The 17,071-nt window shown below is 54.7% G+C and overlaps 4 protein-coding genes across 4 annotated transcripts in view; 2 read left to right on the forward strand and 2 right to left on the reverse strand.

Moving 5' to 3' along the window:
• The window catches only part of SODALDRAFT_338179 (protein phosphatase PP2A regulatory subunit A), a gene marked incomplete at both ends in the record, with an annotated part of 2,807 nt that extends 661 nt beyond the window's left edge, over positions 1-2,146 (forward strand). Inside the window, 5 exons of the mRNA XM_028612752.1 lie at positions 158-649; positions 768-1,027; positions 1,127-1,227; positions 1,339-1,676; positions 1,787-2,146. Of these exons, the coding sequence (XP_028468155.1) occupies positions 158-649; positions 768-1,027; positions 1,127-1,227; positions 1,339-1,676; positions 1,787-2,146 (1,551 nt within the window). The remainder of the gene's footprint in view (positions 1-157; positions 650-767; positions 1,028-1,126; positions 1,228-1,338; positions 1,677-1,786) is intronic.
• A 618-nt stretch (positions 2,147-2,764) lies between these two features.
• Positions 2,765-3,791, reverse strand: SODALDRAFT_348618 (S-adenosyl-L-methionine-dependent methyltransferase; the record flags this gene model as incomplete). Its single annotated transcript, XM_028613379.1, has 2 exons — positions 2,765-3,623; positions 3,739-3,791. 2 exons carry the CDS (start codon positions 3,789-3,791, stop codon positions 2,765-2,767), a joined length of 912 nt encoding a protein of 303 aa, XP_028468156.1.
• Positions 3,792-4,725: 934 nt separating this feature from the next.
• SODALDRAFT_94441 (hypothetical protein) lies at positions 4,726-8,398 on the reverse strand. Its single transcript, XM_028615803.1, has 2 exons — positions 6,018-8,398; positions 4,726-5,924 (listed from the first exon to the last, which is right to left on the reverse strand). Exons 1-2 carry the CDS (start codon positions 8,254-8,256, stop codon positions 4,777-4,779), a joined length of 3,387 nt encoding a protein of 1,128 aa, XP_028468157.1. The 5' UTR covers positions 8,257-8,398; the 3' UTR covers positions 4,726-4,776.
• Positions 8,399-9,305: 907 nt separating this feature from the next.
• Positions 9,306-15,629, forward strand: SODALDRAFT_330064 (metal resistance protein YCF1). The gene is made up of 7 exons (XM_028611115.1): positions 9,306-9,974; positions 10,088-11,504; positions 11,584-13,007; positions 13,090-13,193; positions 13,358-14,343; positions 14,529-14,597; positions 14,829-15,629. The coding sequence occupies exons 1-7, from the start codon at positions 9,663-9,665 to the stop codon at positions 15,158-15,160; spliced, it is 4,644 nt and encodes a 1,547-aa protein (XP_028468158.1). The 5' UTR covers positions 9,306-9,662; the 3' UTR covers positions 15,161-15,629.
• The last annotated feature ends 1,442 nt before the right edge of the window (positions 15,630-17,071 follow it).

The raw sequence follows: 17,071 nt of genomic DNA on the forward strand, positions 1-17,071 counted from the left end.
CGTCCTCCTGTCGCCTCTGGAGAACCTCGCCGCGATAGAGGAACCCGTCGTGCGCGACAAGGTAAATAATAGAAAGAAGAGCAACTTGCAACCATGCACTCCGCCACTTGGTTGTCGTAACTGATTCTCTGACTTCCCATCTCTCCGCTCGTTACAGGCCGTCGAGTCTCTCAACAAGATCTGCCGCGAGATCTCCGAACAGCAAATCGAAGACTACTTCATCCCTCTCACATTCAGACTCTCCAAGGCAGACTGGTTTACCTCGAAAGTTTCAAGCTGCGGTCTCTACACCACCCCGTACAAGAGGGTTTCTGCTCAAACGCAAGATGAGATGCGTAAAGCCTTTGCGCAGCTTGTCCATGATGAGACGCCCATGGTTCGCCGTCAGGCCGCCACCAAAATGGCCAAATTCGTCAAGGAGATGCCCGCCAACGTTGTCATTGACGACATGATGCCCCTCTTCCAACACCTCGCCCAGGACGACCAAGATAGCGTGCGACTGTTGACCGTCGACATTCTCGTCTCCATCGCTGAAGTTGTGCCCAAGGAGCAACAGGCCAGTCACGGCGGAATTCTCGCCCTGTTGCGGAGTCTGATAGAGGATAAGAGTTGGAGGGTCCGCTACATGATTGCCGACAAGTTTGAACAGGTGCGTGTGCTAGCTTGGGTGGGAGAGAGCACGAAGGAGCCCAGGAGCCCCGCCTTCTTCATCTACTCTTTCACTTCTTAGGGAGGTTCTGCGGTTTTGCTAAACGTTGCAATGACAGATGGCCAAGGCCGTAGACGACGAAGTGGTCTCTCGCGACCTTGTTCCTGCCTTCGTCAAGCTACTTAAGGACACCGAGGCTGAAGTCAGGACGGCCATTGCTGGTCAAATACCTGGGTTCTGTTCCCTCATCGACCGCAACGTCCTCCTGAACGACGTCATGGGCAGCATCGAAGACCTCGTGTCTGACAGCTCGCAGCACGTTAGGGCCGCCCTGGGCACACAGATTAGCGGCCTTGCTCCGATTCTTGGCAAGCAAGAGTCTGTCTCCTTTCCCTCCCCCAAACATATAGATTTTGGCTGGAATAGCCGGCTTTGGCATGAACAGCGCGATACTGACTACTCACGCTCCCATGACAGGACCATCGATCATCTTCTTCCCATGTTCCTCCAGATGTTGAAGGATGAATTTCCCGAGGTTCGGCTTCATATCATCTCGAAGCTCGAACTCGTCAACCAAGGTAGGTTTACTTTTCTGTCCCCTTTTTCGACTTGGTTCTTTGAACTTAGCCCACTACAAGCCTTGGCAACCTGTCGGCTTTAATTACAATGACTCTGACTGGGGTGTCTAGTTATCGGAATCGACCTGCTCTCGCAATCTCTTCTGCCAGCTATCATCCAGCTAGCTGAGGATAAGCAGTGGCGTGTGAGGTTGGCCATCATCGAGTACATTCCCCTCTTGGCCAGCCAGCTTGGCGTGAAGTTCTTCGACGAGAAATTGAGCGATCTCTGCATGAGTTGGCTTGGTGATACAGTCTTCTCGATCCGCGAGGCTGCGACACACAACTTGAAGAAGCTTACTGAAGTCTTCGGGGTGGAGTGGGCGAACGAGGCCATTATTCCCAAGGTCATGGCCATGGGTAACCATCCCAATTACCTCTACCGAATGACCACCTGCTTCGCCATTTCTGTACGTTGGGCAGCCCCCCTAACTCCTGTCTTTAACACTTTCCTGTCCCTTTTCGGTTCCCAATCCTCTCTCCTGTATTGGTGGGAATGTGCGCTCACACTTGCTTTCAGACTTTGGCTCCGGTAGTGAGCATGGAGGTAATCGCCGGAAGCATCCTTCCACAGCTCCTCGACAAGCTGGCCGATGATGACATCCCAAACATTCGATTCAACGTGGCCAAGACTTACGGCATCTTGATCGACGTGCTGCGCCGACTTCCCGAAGAGGGTACGATCTACTCTCTAGAAAAGGAAGGTGTCAGCTTCACGCCGTCTCCGCGGGGCATGGAGCTCATCCAGACTCGGATCCTGCCTAAACTCGAGCAGCTGCAAAAGGATGACGATGTGGACGTCCGCTATTTTGCGACCATGGCCGCCAATAGTGTGACGGGATCGGCGCCGGGTGGTGAGCCTATGAATACATCACCATAGATGAGAGAAACATAATGAAGCAATTCCCACTACTTCTCCGACTGCCCCCTTTCCTCCCTCGCTCTATATCTCTCTCGCGCGCGCGCGCGCGTTGTTGTCCAACGCCCTTTTCCATCGATACATTGCATGCTTTCTCATCCCTCGGCCTCACCACCAGAGACGTTTCAAAAAATCGGATCTTTCGTGGCAAAAGAAAACAAGAAGTCTTCCAGGGAAATATTTAGACAAGAGCAGAGGGTAGGGTAATTCTGGGGGAGAAAGCGAAAGGATCACAAGAGAATGACGGTACTCATCGTACCAAGGGTCTGATGAGTTGAGCATATGACTCGGGGCAACCGCCGGAAGTCTGGCGTGGTACGAGGGCAAGACAGATGATTACTACCCGACGTAGCTGGTATATCCGGGCACGGGACTCCATGTATGAAAGTGCGAGGTCTTAATGATGAAAAAAAGCAGTTTCTGAACAAAGTTCGCTGTTCAAATGTCGGGTATCATAGCAATTGAGAAAGGGTTTTCTTTGCCCCCCTTCCCACCCTGGCCAAACCTCCAACTTCTCCTGGTCTACCACCAGGTCATCCCATACATAGTCACGGCTAGTTACTAACACTATCCCATTCCCTACCTCTTAGCATGTTTCTGGAAGCAGAGCGTACTGATGGCTTGACCCTTGGCGCCGCCAAACTGGAAACTAGGATACTCAATGGAGCCGACAGCGGCCAAGCTGCCAGCCTCGTCCACCTCGGCGGTGTCGGCATCCTCAAACCAGGCCCGCAGCTCATCCTCGGTCCAGTTGCAACTCGTGACGAGGAAGAGGCCGCCCGGTTTCAGGAGACGCAGCACGCGGGCACGGTACCCTTCACACACGCGGCGGCCGGTCTGGGCGTCCTGTTCCGGGGAAAGACATACGGCGTCGAAGGTGCCCTTGTCCAGGACGACGTCCCAGCCGGTCTTTGCCTGGGCGCCGCCGAGCGCGACCTCCAGCGGGCCGCGGAGGACGTCCCATTCGGCGAATTCGACCGAGGGGATTTCTTCTTCTTCTTTTTCTTCGTCGTCGTCGTCCTGTGTTTCTGAAGGTACGTCGACGACCTCGTCCATCGCATCCTGGTCGCCTCCCGCCTCGTCTTCATCTTCGTCTTGGTCCATATGATCGTCGTCGTCACCGCCGCGGCGCTCCTTCCGCTTCTCGGCGACTTGGCGCGCCAGGGCGACGCTGGCGGCGGAGTAGTCGACGCCCAGCATGGGGCCGCGCCAGCCGTCTTCGCGGAGGGCGAACAGGAGGCTCCCGTTCCCGCAGCCGAGGTCGAGGAAGGAGGCGTCCTCGCGGCGGATCTCGTGGTCGAAGGTGGCGGATTCGGTGAGCTGGTCGAGGTAGAGCACGGTGCGGGATTCGGCGTCGGCGTCGTCGAACCAGACGGTGCCTTCGTCGCGGGGGTTCGAGGCGTGGTTTTGCAGTTCGGAGGCGTACAGGTTGTCCCAGCTATATTTTCGGAGGGTCGAGAAAACGGCGAGTTAGACTTGATACTGGCATTTTCGAATGAAGCGTGTTGAATATGGGTTGGACCACGGGGAGAGTAAGTATTCGAGGGACGTACTATTCTTTTGTTCCGAGCTTCGAGGGTTCGAGGTGAGTAGGTTTGGACGACATTCTTTTCTTCTTTCTTTTTTCGAGAGAGAGAGAGTGTGTAATTCCCGGTAGACCACTTGCAAATTGGTAATTCAGTAGGTGTAACAAGTTTGAGAAACCAGTATGTCTCTGCGCGTTCTTTCTTCGAAGAACTGATATTTGAACTTGCCTGCCACCCCAAGTCAGTATTTTGGCCAAAGTGGGGGTGGGCGACAACACTCGGAAAAGCAAGCGGTGAGCGTCCCGAGACCAAAAGCGTAACAGATGGTGGGGCAAGGCAAGCTCGAGACAACCCAAAATGTATCGGCGGGGAAAGAGGGGTACCTGACTACCTACCTCACCTTACCTACCGGTATCTAAGGTACAACGGTACATACGGCGTAGGTACCACGAAGTGGATACCTTAGTTCTTCACCTCAAGCACCAAAAGGGGGGGAGGGGATCCAGGTACCTATGTAGAAGTAAAACGCGCACGAGGCTGAATGCCTACCTAGGCGAGGCTGTGTCTATTGGATGTACCTGACTTAGGTGCTCTCCTATCACGAACACAGGGATGACCAATGGCCCGCCAGAAAGGCATATCATTACTTTGGTACAGACCAGACTTCAGCTACAGCCGCATCTGCCCTTTGGCCTCTTTGGCATCAGACATGAACTTCTCTCCTATATTGTTCGACTTGCGCACCGGGTCGATGAGTCGGCTACACCTCATCCTGGTCCTCAGCAAGGCGAAATATATCATTCCACCAGCATCATCCCCTGGTATATAACTCGACTTGACCCGCATCTGTATCCGCATGTTCCCTCCCCATGCTTCCTTGTCTTGACGCTTCACATTGCAAAGCCGATGGTAGGAAACATAAATCTTTCCATGGCCGCCAATACACCCAATCATGGCTTATAACAAATCTTTTTGCCCAAGAAACACAGCCTCCCACGTCATCTCGTCTATAGTCATAGTCCCCGGGGTCGTGAAGCGTCACCTTGCGTGTATTCCTTCACTTCTCTAGCCAAGCGTCCAGACCGGTGCCTTCATGAGTACCTGTCGACCACGTACTTCTACGGCCAGGAAGGCCGCGAACCGGATCTTGCCGCTATCCTTCGGTGGTGGAACTGCAAAAGTTGCCGTGTCAGTATTTTTGGCATTGACAAACGAGGACGCGGGGACGAGACTGCTCTTCCTCGCCGGGATCGCCACGGCCGGACCTTTGCCGCTACTGCTGCCGCTGCCGCCACCGGTCTTGCTACTGCTGCTCTTGCCGTCTTGTAAGGTTGTAAACGTACCGTTTCGGGACTTGTCCCCACGTGCTCTGGAACCGGCGCCTTCCCTCCCATCTGGCTCCTCCGCCCTTCCGTCATCGACCTGTTCGCCGTCGCCCTGCGTTTCGATCGCAGGCAGGCCAGACTTTTCCACCTCCATAACATTGAGGTTGACCGGGTCACCCGGTAGGGGGTAGGTGAGGGCGACGTCTCGGCTCTCCAGGGGCATGTTGGCCGCGATGCTGACCGCCAGTTCGATGATCATCGACGCGCTGCCGTCCACGCCAGTCGGTGGGGGTTCGGCCAGATACTGGAATAGGGTCGCCGTCAGGTTGGCGGTGGCCATCCGCGTAAAGTCGGCTCTATTCTCCGCGCTTTCCGGCGACTTGATGATGTGCTGCAGGCCCTCGAGTGTGGCCATGCGCCAGCTGACCACCTTGGTCGTCAGGGCCTCGAACTCCTCCTGCGCGTTCATCGTGTACGAGAACCGCCGGATGTTCAGCTCGATGTCCTTGAGCTGCCGGCTGAGGTCATAGTTCAGGCCCGGGTGGAAGCATTTGTCAAAAATTTCCTCGACGATCCAGCGCGTGATAACCGCCCGGCCCACTGCCGTCATCTCCTGCTTGCCCGTCTTGAGCGCCTCGGCGCTGACGTATTTGTTGAGCCACTGGGGAACCGTGCGCCAGTCTTTGCGGATGTTGAACGATAGGTTATTGATGGCGCCATTCAGCCGGTTGAAACGTGTGAGGTATTCGCTGTCGTCCAGCGCCGTTCGCGACTGTGTGATGCGCTGGTTGGCAATAGCATTCTGCAGTTGCTCGACCTGCAAGGTGAGATTCTCAATCTGCGTCTTGCCATCGAAATAGAGGCGCTTAACGTTCTTGTATTTCGTCACTATTAAGGTGATCTGGTTAGCGCCGGCCCGTTCTTCCCCACACGCGGCATGATTTGTCGGTCTGGAAAAAGAGACATAAAAAGGAAACGTACAGAGCTCTTTGAACTTTTCGGGATCAGCAAGGTTCTGATCGGCATTGGCGGGCTGGGGGCTATTTCTGCCTTGGTCTCCAACCTGCCCTTCGAACTGCGCTGCCCTTTCTTGGCCACCGGCAACTCGAAGAGTGTTACCCTGTCCGCCTGCGGCGCCCGGAGGAAGCTGGCTCAGCCTGTAACCAGAGGGCGGACCTTGCGGGGGCTGGTCGACAGTGCGGATCGTCTTTTCTGCCTCGGGAGGCGGTCGTCGGTTGTTAGGCGGCCCTCCGGGAGCCATATTCTCTTCCTGTCCCTCTTGATGCTGGTGGTGACGGGTCTGTTCGGGCTGACGCTGGCGCTGGTGCTGGTCTAGCTGGTCCTGCCGTTCACGGTCTGGGAGAGAATCTTCGCGCTTGGGAAGGACCGGCACACTCTCTCGCTGGAAAGGAGGCTGGTTAGGCTGAGACTTGATGTCTTGAGCACCGCCGCGGTTCGTCAAGACGGGGGACTGATGAACGGATTGCGTATTTGGGGACTGCGAGTCCGAGTCGGCGACGGCAGAAGAGTCATGCGACAGCCGAGAGACTGACCCAGAAATTTTCTCCTGCGGTGTGGCGGCCCGATTCTGGCTAGCGACGCCGGCGAAGATGGGGGAAGGGCCACCGCTCGGAGGCTGCGAGTGATACTGGCCCGCTGCCTGGTAGGTTGGCTCGGGCGAAGGGTCGAAAATGGCTTGGCCGTACTGGATCTGCTGGCCACTCGAGGTCCGTTGCTGCTGTTGCTGCTGTCGATAGATGAGCTCCTCGTACTGGACCGGCTCGAAGTCGCTAGGGGCAAAAACAACGGAGTGGCGGTCCGACTTGTGGGGATTCTGTACGATAAAGCTCCTGTTAGAACCGCTTCCCACCAGGTGCTCTTCCAATTCACCGGGTCCTTGAAGGGGTGAGGGCCGGGTATAAGGGCCTTGCTGGTCCGTGGGCCAGTCGCTCGGTTGGTCGAGAGAGACCTGGGAGACGGCGAACGGGATGGATGGTGGGTTTCTCACTCGTAAAGAATCTCGACGGTCAAGGCCACCGGCAGCGTGGTCGTACTGGAGGGACTGGGAATGGGAGTGATGAGGCTGGTACTGTTGCTGCTGTTGGGAGGGCGGGTGGTACGTGGAATGCTGGGGCTGAGACTGCTGCGGCTGCGGCTGCGGCTGCGGCTGCGGCTGCTGGTGGTGGTCTTGCGCTCTAGTCAGGATGTTTTTAATCAGCTTCCTAGCAGACTTCTTCTGCTCGGGCGGTGGTGGTGGTGGTTGTTGTTGTTGTTGTTGTTGTTGTTGTTGTTGTTGTTGAGGCTGGTGCTGTTGAGGCAGCTGCTGATAGGAGTAGTGGGCAGGAGTGCCGACCGGGGAATCGAACGTAGCCTGGAGGTCGTCTACGGAGCCGGTAGCAGCGTTGTACTGGGGATGCACGTGGATTGGAGCGACGTTGGGGAAGCGATGCGATGCGAAGTCCTGGCGAGGAGGCGGTTGTTGCTGCGGCGGGGTTGGCGGTGGTTGTTCTGGGTCTGTTTGTGATTGTTGCAATTGGGCCAGTAACTGCGCCTTTGTGCGGGCCAGGTCTTGCAGCTGTTGCTGCAACGCCCTATCAAGAGATTCACTCGCACTATAGGAGTTGGAAGGCGAAGCGGAGGGGAGGCTGTCACTGGCAGCACCGTCGTGGTGATAATGGTGCTGGTCTTCGACGTCGACGTTTCTGTCGGTGTCAGTATCGGTGTCGGTGTCAGAACCTTCTTGGTTGTAGTCGGAATCGTGATGGCGATGGCGATGGTGGTGGTGTTGTTGGTGATGGTGATGGTGTTGTGATTGTGAATGTAGTTGTGGTTGTGGTTGTAGTAGTTGTTCCTGGTAGTTGTGGGGCTGTTGGGTAGTACCTGGATTTTGGGTTTGGTGGAGGTTCTTCTGGGTTTGGGCGGTGTTGTTAGTACCTGTCGTTGCGCCGGAACCCACTGATGACGAAGCGGTCTTGGGCTCTTGCCTTACACGTACTTCAGGCCCTGAGGATCCTCCGGCTCCTACTAAACCCACTCCCTCTGCTCCTGCTCCTCCGGTCGATTGCGATGATGGCAAGGTAGATGTCGTTGTCGCTGTCGCCGTGGCCGACGATTTTGAGGAGGAGGCTGTGGCAGGCGTCTGAGGATCGCTCGTTGTTGCACTGACAAGAGCGTTCTGGGAACGATTGCTATGTTTACCAATGCGGCCGAAGGTTGGCATTATTCTTACGGTCCTTCGTTGTACCCCCTGCAAAAGCGTCTCGCGTCTTTCGCCTCCGGCGCTGTGGCGGGCGCTCTGGGATAGACCTAGGGAGCGGTGGCAATGTTATAACACAGAACAGTAATCACTGGGTATTATGGGAGATGAGAGGGAGAGAAGGAGAGAAGGGGAGGAAAAAGAGAGAAAGAGATAGGGCACAGAGGAGAGGAGAGGAGGAGGATGTTCCCTGTCATGTAAGCACGAGGCACGAGAAAAGCGGGAGACAGGCGACAGGATAGGGCAGAATGGAAAAGGGGTTAACACCGCAAAAGGGCGAAAATGCGGGGTGTTTGGGCTACTGGGCCCTGCTTGGTGGAAGAGAATACGGAGATGCATTGGATGAACCTCTAGCTTTACTAAATATAGCAATGACACGGAAGCGTACGTTGTAGGCATCCAAGTTCGAATAGGGTCCATGTACGTTGTACATAAAAGCATCTACGATGTACGTTGTATGTACGATAAACGGCTATGCATATTAGTGGGAGCAGTATAAACCTTACACGTAATTACAGCGCAAACTGTTCCGGGTACCGGAGTAATTACTTCGCACCGCGTGTAAAAGAAGTTCGCGTCCACTCCGCACTGCCAAACGAGTTGCGCAGCTGCTCCAAATTGCTACAAGTGTACGCCACAGTATAAGGTAAGTAGCGCATCATTTCGTACGAAGAACCGCATCTACCGCTGCCCCACTCCAGGCCGACCCCATATGACGATTCCTGGCCTATGATAAGGTAGCTGCCGGGATCGGAGTTATTGGGCACGGGGGCATTAGTAATTACTCTGTACAGTGCATCGTCACTAAATCCTACCTCACGGATAAGATAATCAAAGCACAGATGTAATTACCGTTTGACTACACGTGTACAACGTACTTTGTAAGCCGCTTTTGTGGGTGCCTCCATCTCTTCAGCTTCCGATTGGCCGGCCCGGTGTAGCTTACACTGTGAAAACATCGCGAATTGGGTCATTTGTATACCTTCTACTACGAGATTCTTTTTCATCCTCCACCGACCTCCTCTCTTTCCTCTCTCTCGCACGCTGCGTCCGTCCCAGTGTCTCACCAGGAAACTTGATAATTGTACGGATATTCCACATACAATATCGACTTGGCTTCCACCTCTCTCTCTCTTTTCCAATCTTCCATTTCTCTCATTCATCTTTTCTCAGCTCCTCAGGTGAATCAACAGGACACGCTTTAGTAGCGATAAACGAGCTGCGGCCCCGCGCCAGCTTCAACCAGCGTGAAATCCCTTCACGTGTTCCAACCGATTCCTCCGAAGACCACCTCAAGACCACTACAGAGTACATGAGCAGCGTAGCATGACTTGACGACGTGCCCTCTGCCTTTTGGATACACATTGACCATGGGAGGGTCTGACGGTTCTCAGCAGATCCTCTTCGAAACAGGGTCCTTCACCGGATACCGCCCATATCAAGACCTTGGTAGCCATTACCTCTCGGCCAACCGAACCTTCAAGCAGCCGCTATGTGGTGACGTTGAGGGATGGGGTCCCCTGAGCTCCTTCCGATATGACTTCACTCCCTGCTTTATCGATGTTTGGATAGCCATCGTCGCCGCTTTCGGTATTATCTTTGGATCCGTGGCCATCGTCTGGTTGCTCCGCAAGGGAAAGCCATTAGCTGCTCACAAGGGCTGGCACTTCTGGACTAAGCAGGTGAGTTGAGAGAGCTTCCCGTACGACGACCCCCTTCTTCCCTGAAACAACAACGACAACAAAGGCCTGTGTAGTCATGTATGCTCATCATCGCCGCAAACGTCCTACTCTAGTCTCTGCTTGCCTTCATTATCGCCGACTTCGCCGTCCAACTCGCCATCCAGATTGTCAACTATCCGAAGATTTGGTACGGAGACGTCCGCGTCTGGACGACTGTCGGCACTATCGTGGCCCTCGGCGTCATATTTGCCATCCAATGGCTCGAGCACGGTCGTCTACGAAACCCCAACGGCGTTGCCTTGTTCTTCTGGCTCTTCCTCCTCATCGCCTGTGTCGTCAAGCTCCGCTCCCTCGTCTCCCAGCAGCTCTACCACAAAAACCTGCCCTACTTCGTAACGTATACCGTCGGCTTTGGTTTGTCCGTGGTGGAGTTCTTTGTGGAATGGCTCTGGCCCACCGACCGCAACGAGTACGAGGCTCTGGTGGAAGAAGAGGAGTGTCCTATCGAATACGCCACCGTCTTCTCCCACCTGACCTTCTCCTGGATGACGCCCCTGATGCAGCTGGGCTACAAGCAGTATCTGACAGACGAGGATCTCTGGGGCTTGGCTCGCACGGACACGAGCAAGCACACGGGGGACGCCTTCAGCAAGGCCTGGGATCACGAGTTGAAACATCGCAAGAACCCTTCTCTCTGGATTGCCATGTTCCGCGCCTACGGCGGCCCCTACGCCGTTGCCGCCATATTCAAGCTGGGTAACGACATTGCCCAGTACATTCAACCCCAGCTGCTTCGGCTGCTCATCAACTTTGTTGATTCGTACCGCGAGGGCCAGGAGCCTCAACCTGTCATCAAGGGTGCCGCCATCGCCCTGACCATGTTTGGCTGTGCCTGCTTCCAGACCGCCATGGTTCACCAGTACTTCCAGCTGGCCTTCGTCACAGGCATGCGCATCAAGGGCGGTCTGGCCTCGGCCATTTACAAGAAGTCGATGAAACTGTCAAACGAGGGCCGGTCGTCCAAGACGACGGGAGACATTGTCAACTACATGGCTGTCGATTCCCAGCGTCTCCAGGACCTGACACAGTTTGCCCAGCAAATCTGGTCGGCACCTTTCCAGATTACTATATGCATGATCTCTCTCTACCAGCTCGTTGGCTGGTCCATGCTTGCCGGCATAGGCGTCATGGTCCTCATGATGCCGGCCCATGGATTCATCGCGAGAATTATGAGGAATCTGCAAAAGGAGCAGATGAAGAACAAGGATGCAAGGAGCCGACTGATCACTGAAATCATCAACAACATGAAGAGTATCAAGTTGTATGCTTGGGGAGGCGCATTTATGAACAAACTCAACTTCGTGCGGAATGAGAAGGAACTTAAGAACCTGAGGAAGATCGGTGCCACTCAGGCCTTCGCCAACTTCACCTGGAGCACAGCCCCTTTCTTCGTTTCCTGCTCGACTTTCGCCGTCTTCGTCCTCACCCAAGACCGTCCTCTGACTACCGACATCGTCTTCCCTGCATTAGGTATGTTACTCTTGGTTTTTGCTCTAATTCGGGACCCCGCCTTTGTCTCGGGAACTTGGAACTAAAATCACTGCCTCAGCCCTCTTCAACCTACTCACATTCCCCCTCGCGATTTTGCCCATGGTTATCACGGCCATTGTCGAGGCCAGCGTCGCTGTTGGCCGACTGACGTCTTTCCTGGACGCCGAGGAGATTCAACCTGATGCTGTCGTCATTAAGCCTGCTCCCGAGCAGATGGGAGAGGAGACTGTCGTGATCCGAAACGGGACTTTCTCCTGGAACCGCCACGAGAAGAAGAATGTCCTCATGGACATCGACTTCACTGCCTACAAGGGTGAGCTTTCCTGCATTGTCGGTCGCGTCGGTGCCGGCAAGTCCTCGTTCCTACAGAGCATTCTGGGCGACATGTGGAAAGCCAGCGGCGAAGTGCAAGTCCACGGGACCGTGGCATATGTGGCCCAACAACCTTGGATTTTGAACGCAACGGTGAAGGAGAACATCGTATTTGGATATCGATACGACTCCAATTTCTATGAAAAGACAGTCAAGGCCTGTGCGCTTCTGGACGACTTCGCCCAACTACCCGACGGAGACGAGACCGTCGTAGGTGAGCGAGGCATCTCGCTCAGCGGTGGTCAGAAGGCCCGAGTGGCCCTGGCCCGCGCTGTCTATGCTAGGGCGGATATCTATTTGCTGGACGACGTGCTCTCTGCCGTCGACTCGCATGTGGGTAAACATATCATTGAAAATGTCCTCGGTCCTAGGGGCCTGTTGGGCTCCAAGACTCGGATTCTCGCCACCAATGCGATCAATGTTCTGGCCTCCGCGAGCTTCGTCACCATGATCCGCGATGGGCAGGTTGTCGAGAGTGGAACCTACAAAGCATTGACGGCTAAGAAGGGTCTCATTGGCGAACTGATAAAGACTGCCGGTCAGGAACAGTCCGCCGGGCCGTCATCCATCGCGAGCTCGAGCGCTTCGAGCAGTAAATCGACTACTTTGACCGAAGGTCCCGCTGACACCCAGGAGAAGGAGGAGTTGGAGGAGGCACAGGAACGCGTGCCGGAAATGGCGCCCATCAAGACCGGTGCCTCTACCACGGACAAGAAGCGGTCGAACAGCGATGCTACGCTCCGGCGCGCCAGCGCAGCTAGCTTCAGAGGACCCCGTGGGAAGCTCACAGAGGACGAAGTCACTGGAGGCCGGACCAGACAATCTAAGGAGCATTCGGAGCAAGGCAAGGTGAAATGGGACGTCTATCTTGAATACGCCAAAAACAACAACGTCATCGCTGTGGCCGTTTACCTGTTCACCCTCCTGGCTTCACAAACGGCCAATATCGGCGGCTCAGTCTGGCTCAAGGAGTGGGCGGAGCACAACCAAGAGGCCGGCTTCAATTCCAACGTGGGCATGTTTATTGGCGTCTACTTTGCGTTCGGAATCGGATCGTCCCTTTTGACCGTCGTCCAGACCCTGGTTCTCTGGATATTCTGCTCCATCGAGGTAAGTTGGGGTCTGACAAGATACTATTTTGCGCTCCTTTTCCTTCGCCAAAGAGGTCGGGCTGCTGATCAAACTACGATAGGCATCGAGGAAGCTGCACGAGAGAATGGCCAATGCCATCTTCCGGTCGCCAATGTCGTTCTTTGACGTGACACCTGCGGGTCGGATTCTGAATCGCTTCTCCAGGTTGGTGTGGCCCTCTTTTTCCCTGCACCCTTTTCACCTTCTTGTACCATCTTCCTCCATCCCCCAACCTTCCCTCGATACCTCCCACAACCCTTCCCCTCCCCTTCTACAACTCGGGCTCACTGCGTTCTCGAGGCACACAGCCACTAACATGCATGATGCAGTGACATCTACAAGGTAGACGAAGTGCTGGCCAGGACCTTCAACATGCTCTTCGTCAACGCGGCTCGTTCCGGATTCACGCTCGTCGTCATTTCGGTCTCCACGCCGGCGTTCGTAGCGCTCATCATTCCGCTGGGCCTAATGTACTACTGGATCCAGCGGTACTACCTTCGGACGTCCCGCGAATTAAAGAGGTTGGACAGCGTGAGCCGCAGCCCTATCTACGCTCACTTCCAGGAGTCGCTCGGTGGCGTCTCGACGATTCGGGCGTACCGACAGCAGCAGCGATTCGAGCTTGAGAACGAGTGGCGTGTAGATGCGAACCTCAAGGCGTACTTCCCGTCGATCAGTTCCAATCGTTGGCTGGCCATCCGGCTCGAGTTCATTGGCGCCATTGTGATTCTTGCGGCTGCCGGATTTGCTATCATTTCCGTTGCCAATCATAGCGGCTTGAGCGCCGGTCTTGTCGGTCTCGCCATGTCGTACGCACTGCAAATCACGACGTCGCTTAACTGGATCGTGCGGCAGACTGTGGAGGTCGAGACGAACATCGTGTCCGTGGAGCGCGTCCTCGAATATGCGAGACTGCCGAGCGAAGCTCCGGAGGTCATCAAGGGCAGCCGGCCGCCGGTTGCTTGGCCTGCGAACGGTACCGTCGAGTTCCAGAACTACAGCACGCGGTACCGCGAGGGCTTGGATCTCGTGCTGAAGAACATCAACCTGGACGTCAAGTCGCACGAAAAGATTGGCGTCGTCGGTCGCACGGGCGCCGGCAAGTCGTCGTTGACCCTGGCACTCTTCCGGATTATTGAGCCCGTTACGGGACACATCAACATCGACCAGCTTAATACGTCATCTATAGGGCTATTGGACTTGCGGAGGAGACTCGCCATTATCCCGCAGGATGCCGCCCTCTTTGAGGGCACCATCCGTGACAATCTGGACCCTGGCAACGTGCATGATGACACGGAGCTGTGGAGCGTTCTCGGTGAGTGTTACCCCCGAAACACGCTCAATATGATGGCCATGAGCATAAGCATAACCCCATGCCAACAACCCCTCCCCCCATCCTGGTTCCCCTTCTTTCCTTTCTATATCCATCCAGCTGCATTCTGGCAACCCGACTCGAAACGCCTCGATTCGCGTTCCACAGAGGCTAACGCGTTCTCGTAGAACATGCTCGTCTGAAAGACCACGTAACTACCATGCAAGGCGGACTAGAAGCTAAGATTGCTGAAGGAGGTATGTTTCTAATTCTCTGGCATTTTTCGCCCTTTCGCTTTCCATCGGCTTCGTCTTTGTGCGACCCTCTTTACCCTCGTGTTCCCCTTCAACGCTACGGCTTCATTGGGCAATGTGTCTCCAGGACGGGGGGCTTGGGTAGTTAGCCAAACCTCCCATCTCTGCCCCTGATGGTTGCCTCGCTACTGCTGGAATAATGGCCGCTGTACTAACATTACTCCTTCCCTCCAGGCTCGAACCTGTCCCAAGGCCAGCGACAGCTCGTATCACTCGCCCGCGCCATGCTCACGCCGTCCAACATCCTCGTTCTGGACGAGGCCACGGCCGCCGTGGATGTCGAGACGGACGCCATGATCCAGACGACTCTGCGCTCGCCTCTTTTCGCCAACCGTACCATTATTACGGTCGCGCACCGCATCAACACCATCCTGGACAGCGATCGCGTTGTCGTCCTGGACAAGGGTGAGGTGGTCGAATTCGACACGCCCCGCGAATTGATCAAGAAGCAAGGTGTATTCTATGGTCTCGTTAAGGGGGCGGGTCTCGAGACGGAGCTCTCATGATTGTCGAGCTTGGGGAAGCCTTGGTTGATTTGAACGAGTCTCTCTGTCGTGGCGACATGGCGGGTTGTAAAAATGAGTTGACATAAAAAGCGGTCCGATGTTGTTGCCGTGCTTTTTTTTTGGTTGGATACTCGGCAGCTTCTGCATTGGCAAAACCATGTAGATATAAAAGTGAACCCTGAAGCAGCAGCTAGAGGGCAGGAAAATTGTATAGCATCTTTTTTTTTCTTTTTTTTCTTTCTTCTTCTTCTTCCTTTTCTTCCTCCTTACTTGTGCGCAAGGTCGAACATTACCAGTCCAACCTCAACTCCGGCCTCAACATCACCAGGGCCAGCAGGAATGACAGTTGGAATGTCAAGACCACCAATGTACGGCGTAGTCCGCAACAATCGCCGCTTGTTTCCCCGTAAACGTCATGTTTATCTAAACCCTGGGGTGGTAATCGTCGTCGTCTTCGATAACACAGGCAATTGTTTCGTCAGTCGTCGAGTAGTAAGGTAGTTCTGGGGCGCTCAGTACGACGAAGCGTGAGCGCTTCCGGAACCCCCAAATCTGTCCATCCACTGATAACATTCTATATCTGACTTGTTATATGAAGTAGCTTAGCTTCTTCCTTTCATCCAAAATCAAAGGTGTATCTGATAAAGACACCTTCCCCCACGAGATCAAAGCCCTGGCCCCCCCCGAAATTGAAACGTCAACGGTCTTGGCCCTCGCAGTTATAACCTCAAATTAACCCAGCCAGCTAGATAGGGACTCGTCGGCTCTTACGGAGTACGTCTTCTTCCTGCTTACCGATGGGTTAATGCTCACCAACATTGCATGACCGTCATACTCCTGCCGCTCAGCCGCATCACCGAGGCCAGGTGCCACAGCAGCAGACCCCCCCCCTCAAATCTATGTTCGTAGACTGAAAAAGCAAGTTACTGTGACACCGGGTGATCTCCAAGTAGCCTATCGTCCGCACCATCCGAGTATGAGCGAGGGCATACACACACACGTATGCTTACCTATGTATTCGTACGCTCTTGTCCCCAGTCCATGTTGCCGTCGTTGCTTTCGAAGTCGGGCTTCTCTGCCGGTTCATTACCAGAAAAAAACCTAGTCTTTACGATTATGGTGCGCCATGCAGGCTTACGGGCTGGCACTGTCTTGACCGTAGTTCCCCGCATGAGCCTGCCTGGTCTTCAAACGGAGGGACTCTTCTATTATCGCGGAGATATAGAGGCTTTGCCTGTGTGTCAGAGATGGTCTGCGACGTTTGGGTATGTTCAGGAGAGAGGAGACGATCCCGCCATTCGAGGTTCGTTGGTTCGTTGGTTCGTTAGTGACACAAGCAGCCAGCGATTATTCTTACCCCAGTTCTTATTTCGTCATGTTATAGAACTCCTGGCCTCGGACTGCAACGAACCGAAAAGTCGTGCATATTGACGGTTCACAGAGCATCTTGAACCGCCTTCCCCGGCCGGCGACACTTCGTCGGGTCACTACTCTGCTCGGCCCTTGCTTCCCCATCTAGAGATGAATTTCCGAATAACAGGTCTCCCGTAATTAATTAGTATGCTGCTCGAGCCTATCGCCGGCCTTATTCAGTAAGGCGTTTCGTCAAGAGTTCTAATCAGAGAGCAACCAGACAGTGCGTGGCGGGAACACGTACGCTTTCACGGCGAGATAGAACCAGCCCTCTTATCCCAGTAGCAATATTGGCTAGTCAACAGGTACCCTGGAGGCAAGACTGGCGGCGCACCAGGAAAGCTGGCGAGCGTGGGGTGGTGCCCGTCACCAGGACACATGAGCTGGAATGCATGTGTGCTATTTATTATCTCCAACCAAATTCCACGTGTTAGCCTGTATGGTGCAGGGGTCCCTGGATCCTGAGAATCGTGTCTGCTCCAGATAAATAGCCAACCT

This window comes from Sodiomyces alkalinus (assembly GCF_003711515.1).
Source record: "Sodiomyces alkalinus F11 unplaced genomic scaffold SODALscaffold_2, whole genome shotgun sequence".
Taxonomy (NCBI): Eukaryota; Fungi; Ascomycota; class Sordariomycetes; order Glomerellales; family Plectosphaerellaceae; genus Sodiomyces; species Sodiomyces alkalinus.

Excerpts from the sequence above, each read along its gene's own strand:
- SODALDRAFT_94441 (XM_028615803.1), bottom strand. The coding sequence starts at position 8,256 with ATGCCAACCTTCGGCCGCATTGGTAAACATAGCAATCGTTCCCAGAAC. Across the intron at positions 5,925-6,017 it reads CGAAAAGTTCAAAGAGCTCT|TGACGAAATACAAGAACGTT; the intron begins GTACGTTTCCTT and ends TCACCTTAATAG.
- SODALDRAFT_330064 (XM_028611115.1), top strand. The coding sequence starts at position 9,663 with ATGGGAGGGTCTGACGGTTCTCAGCAGATCCTCTTCGAAACAGGGTCC. Across the intron at positions 13,008-13,089 it reads GGATATTCTGCTCCATCGAG|GCATCGAGGAAGCTGCACGA; the intron begins GTAAGTTGGGGT and ends AAACTACGATAG. Across the intron at positions 14,344-14,528 it reads GGAGCTGTGGAGCGTTCTCG|AACATGCTCGTCTGAAAGAC; the intron begins GTGAGTGTTACC and ends GCGTTCTCGTAG.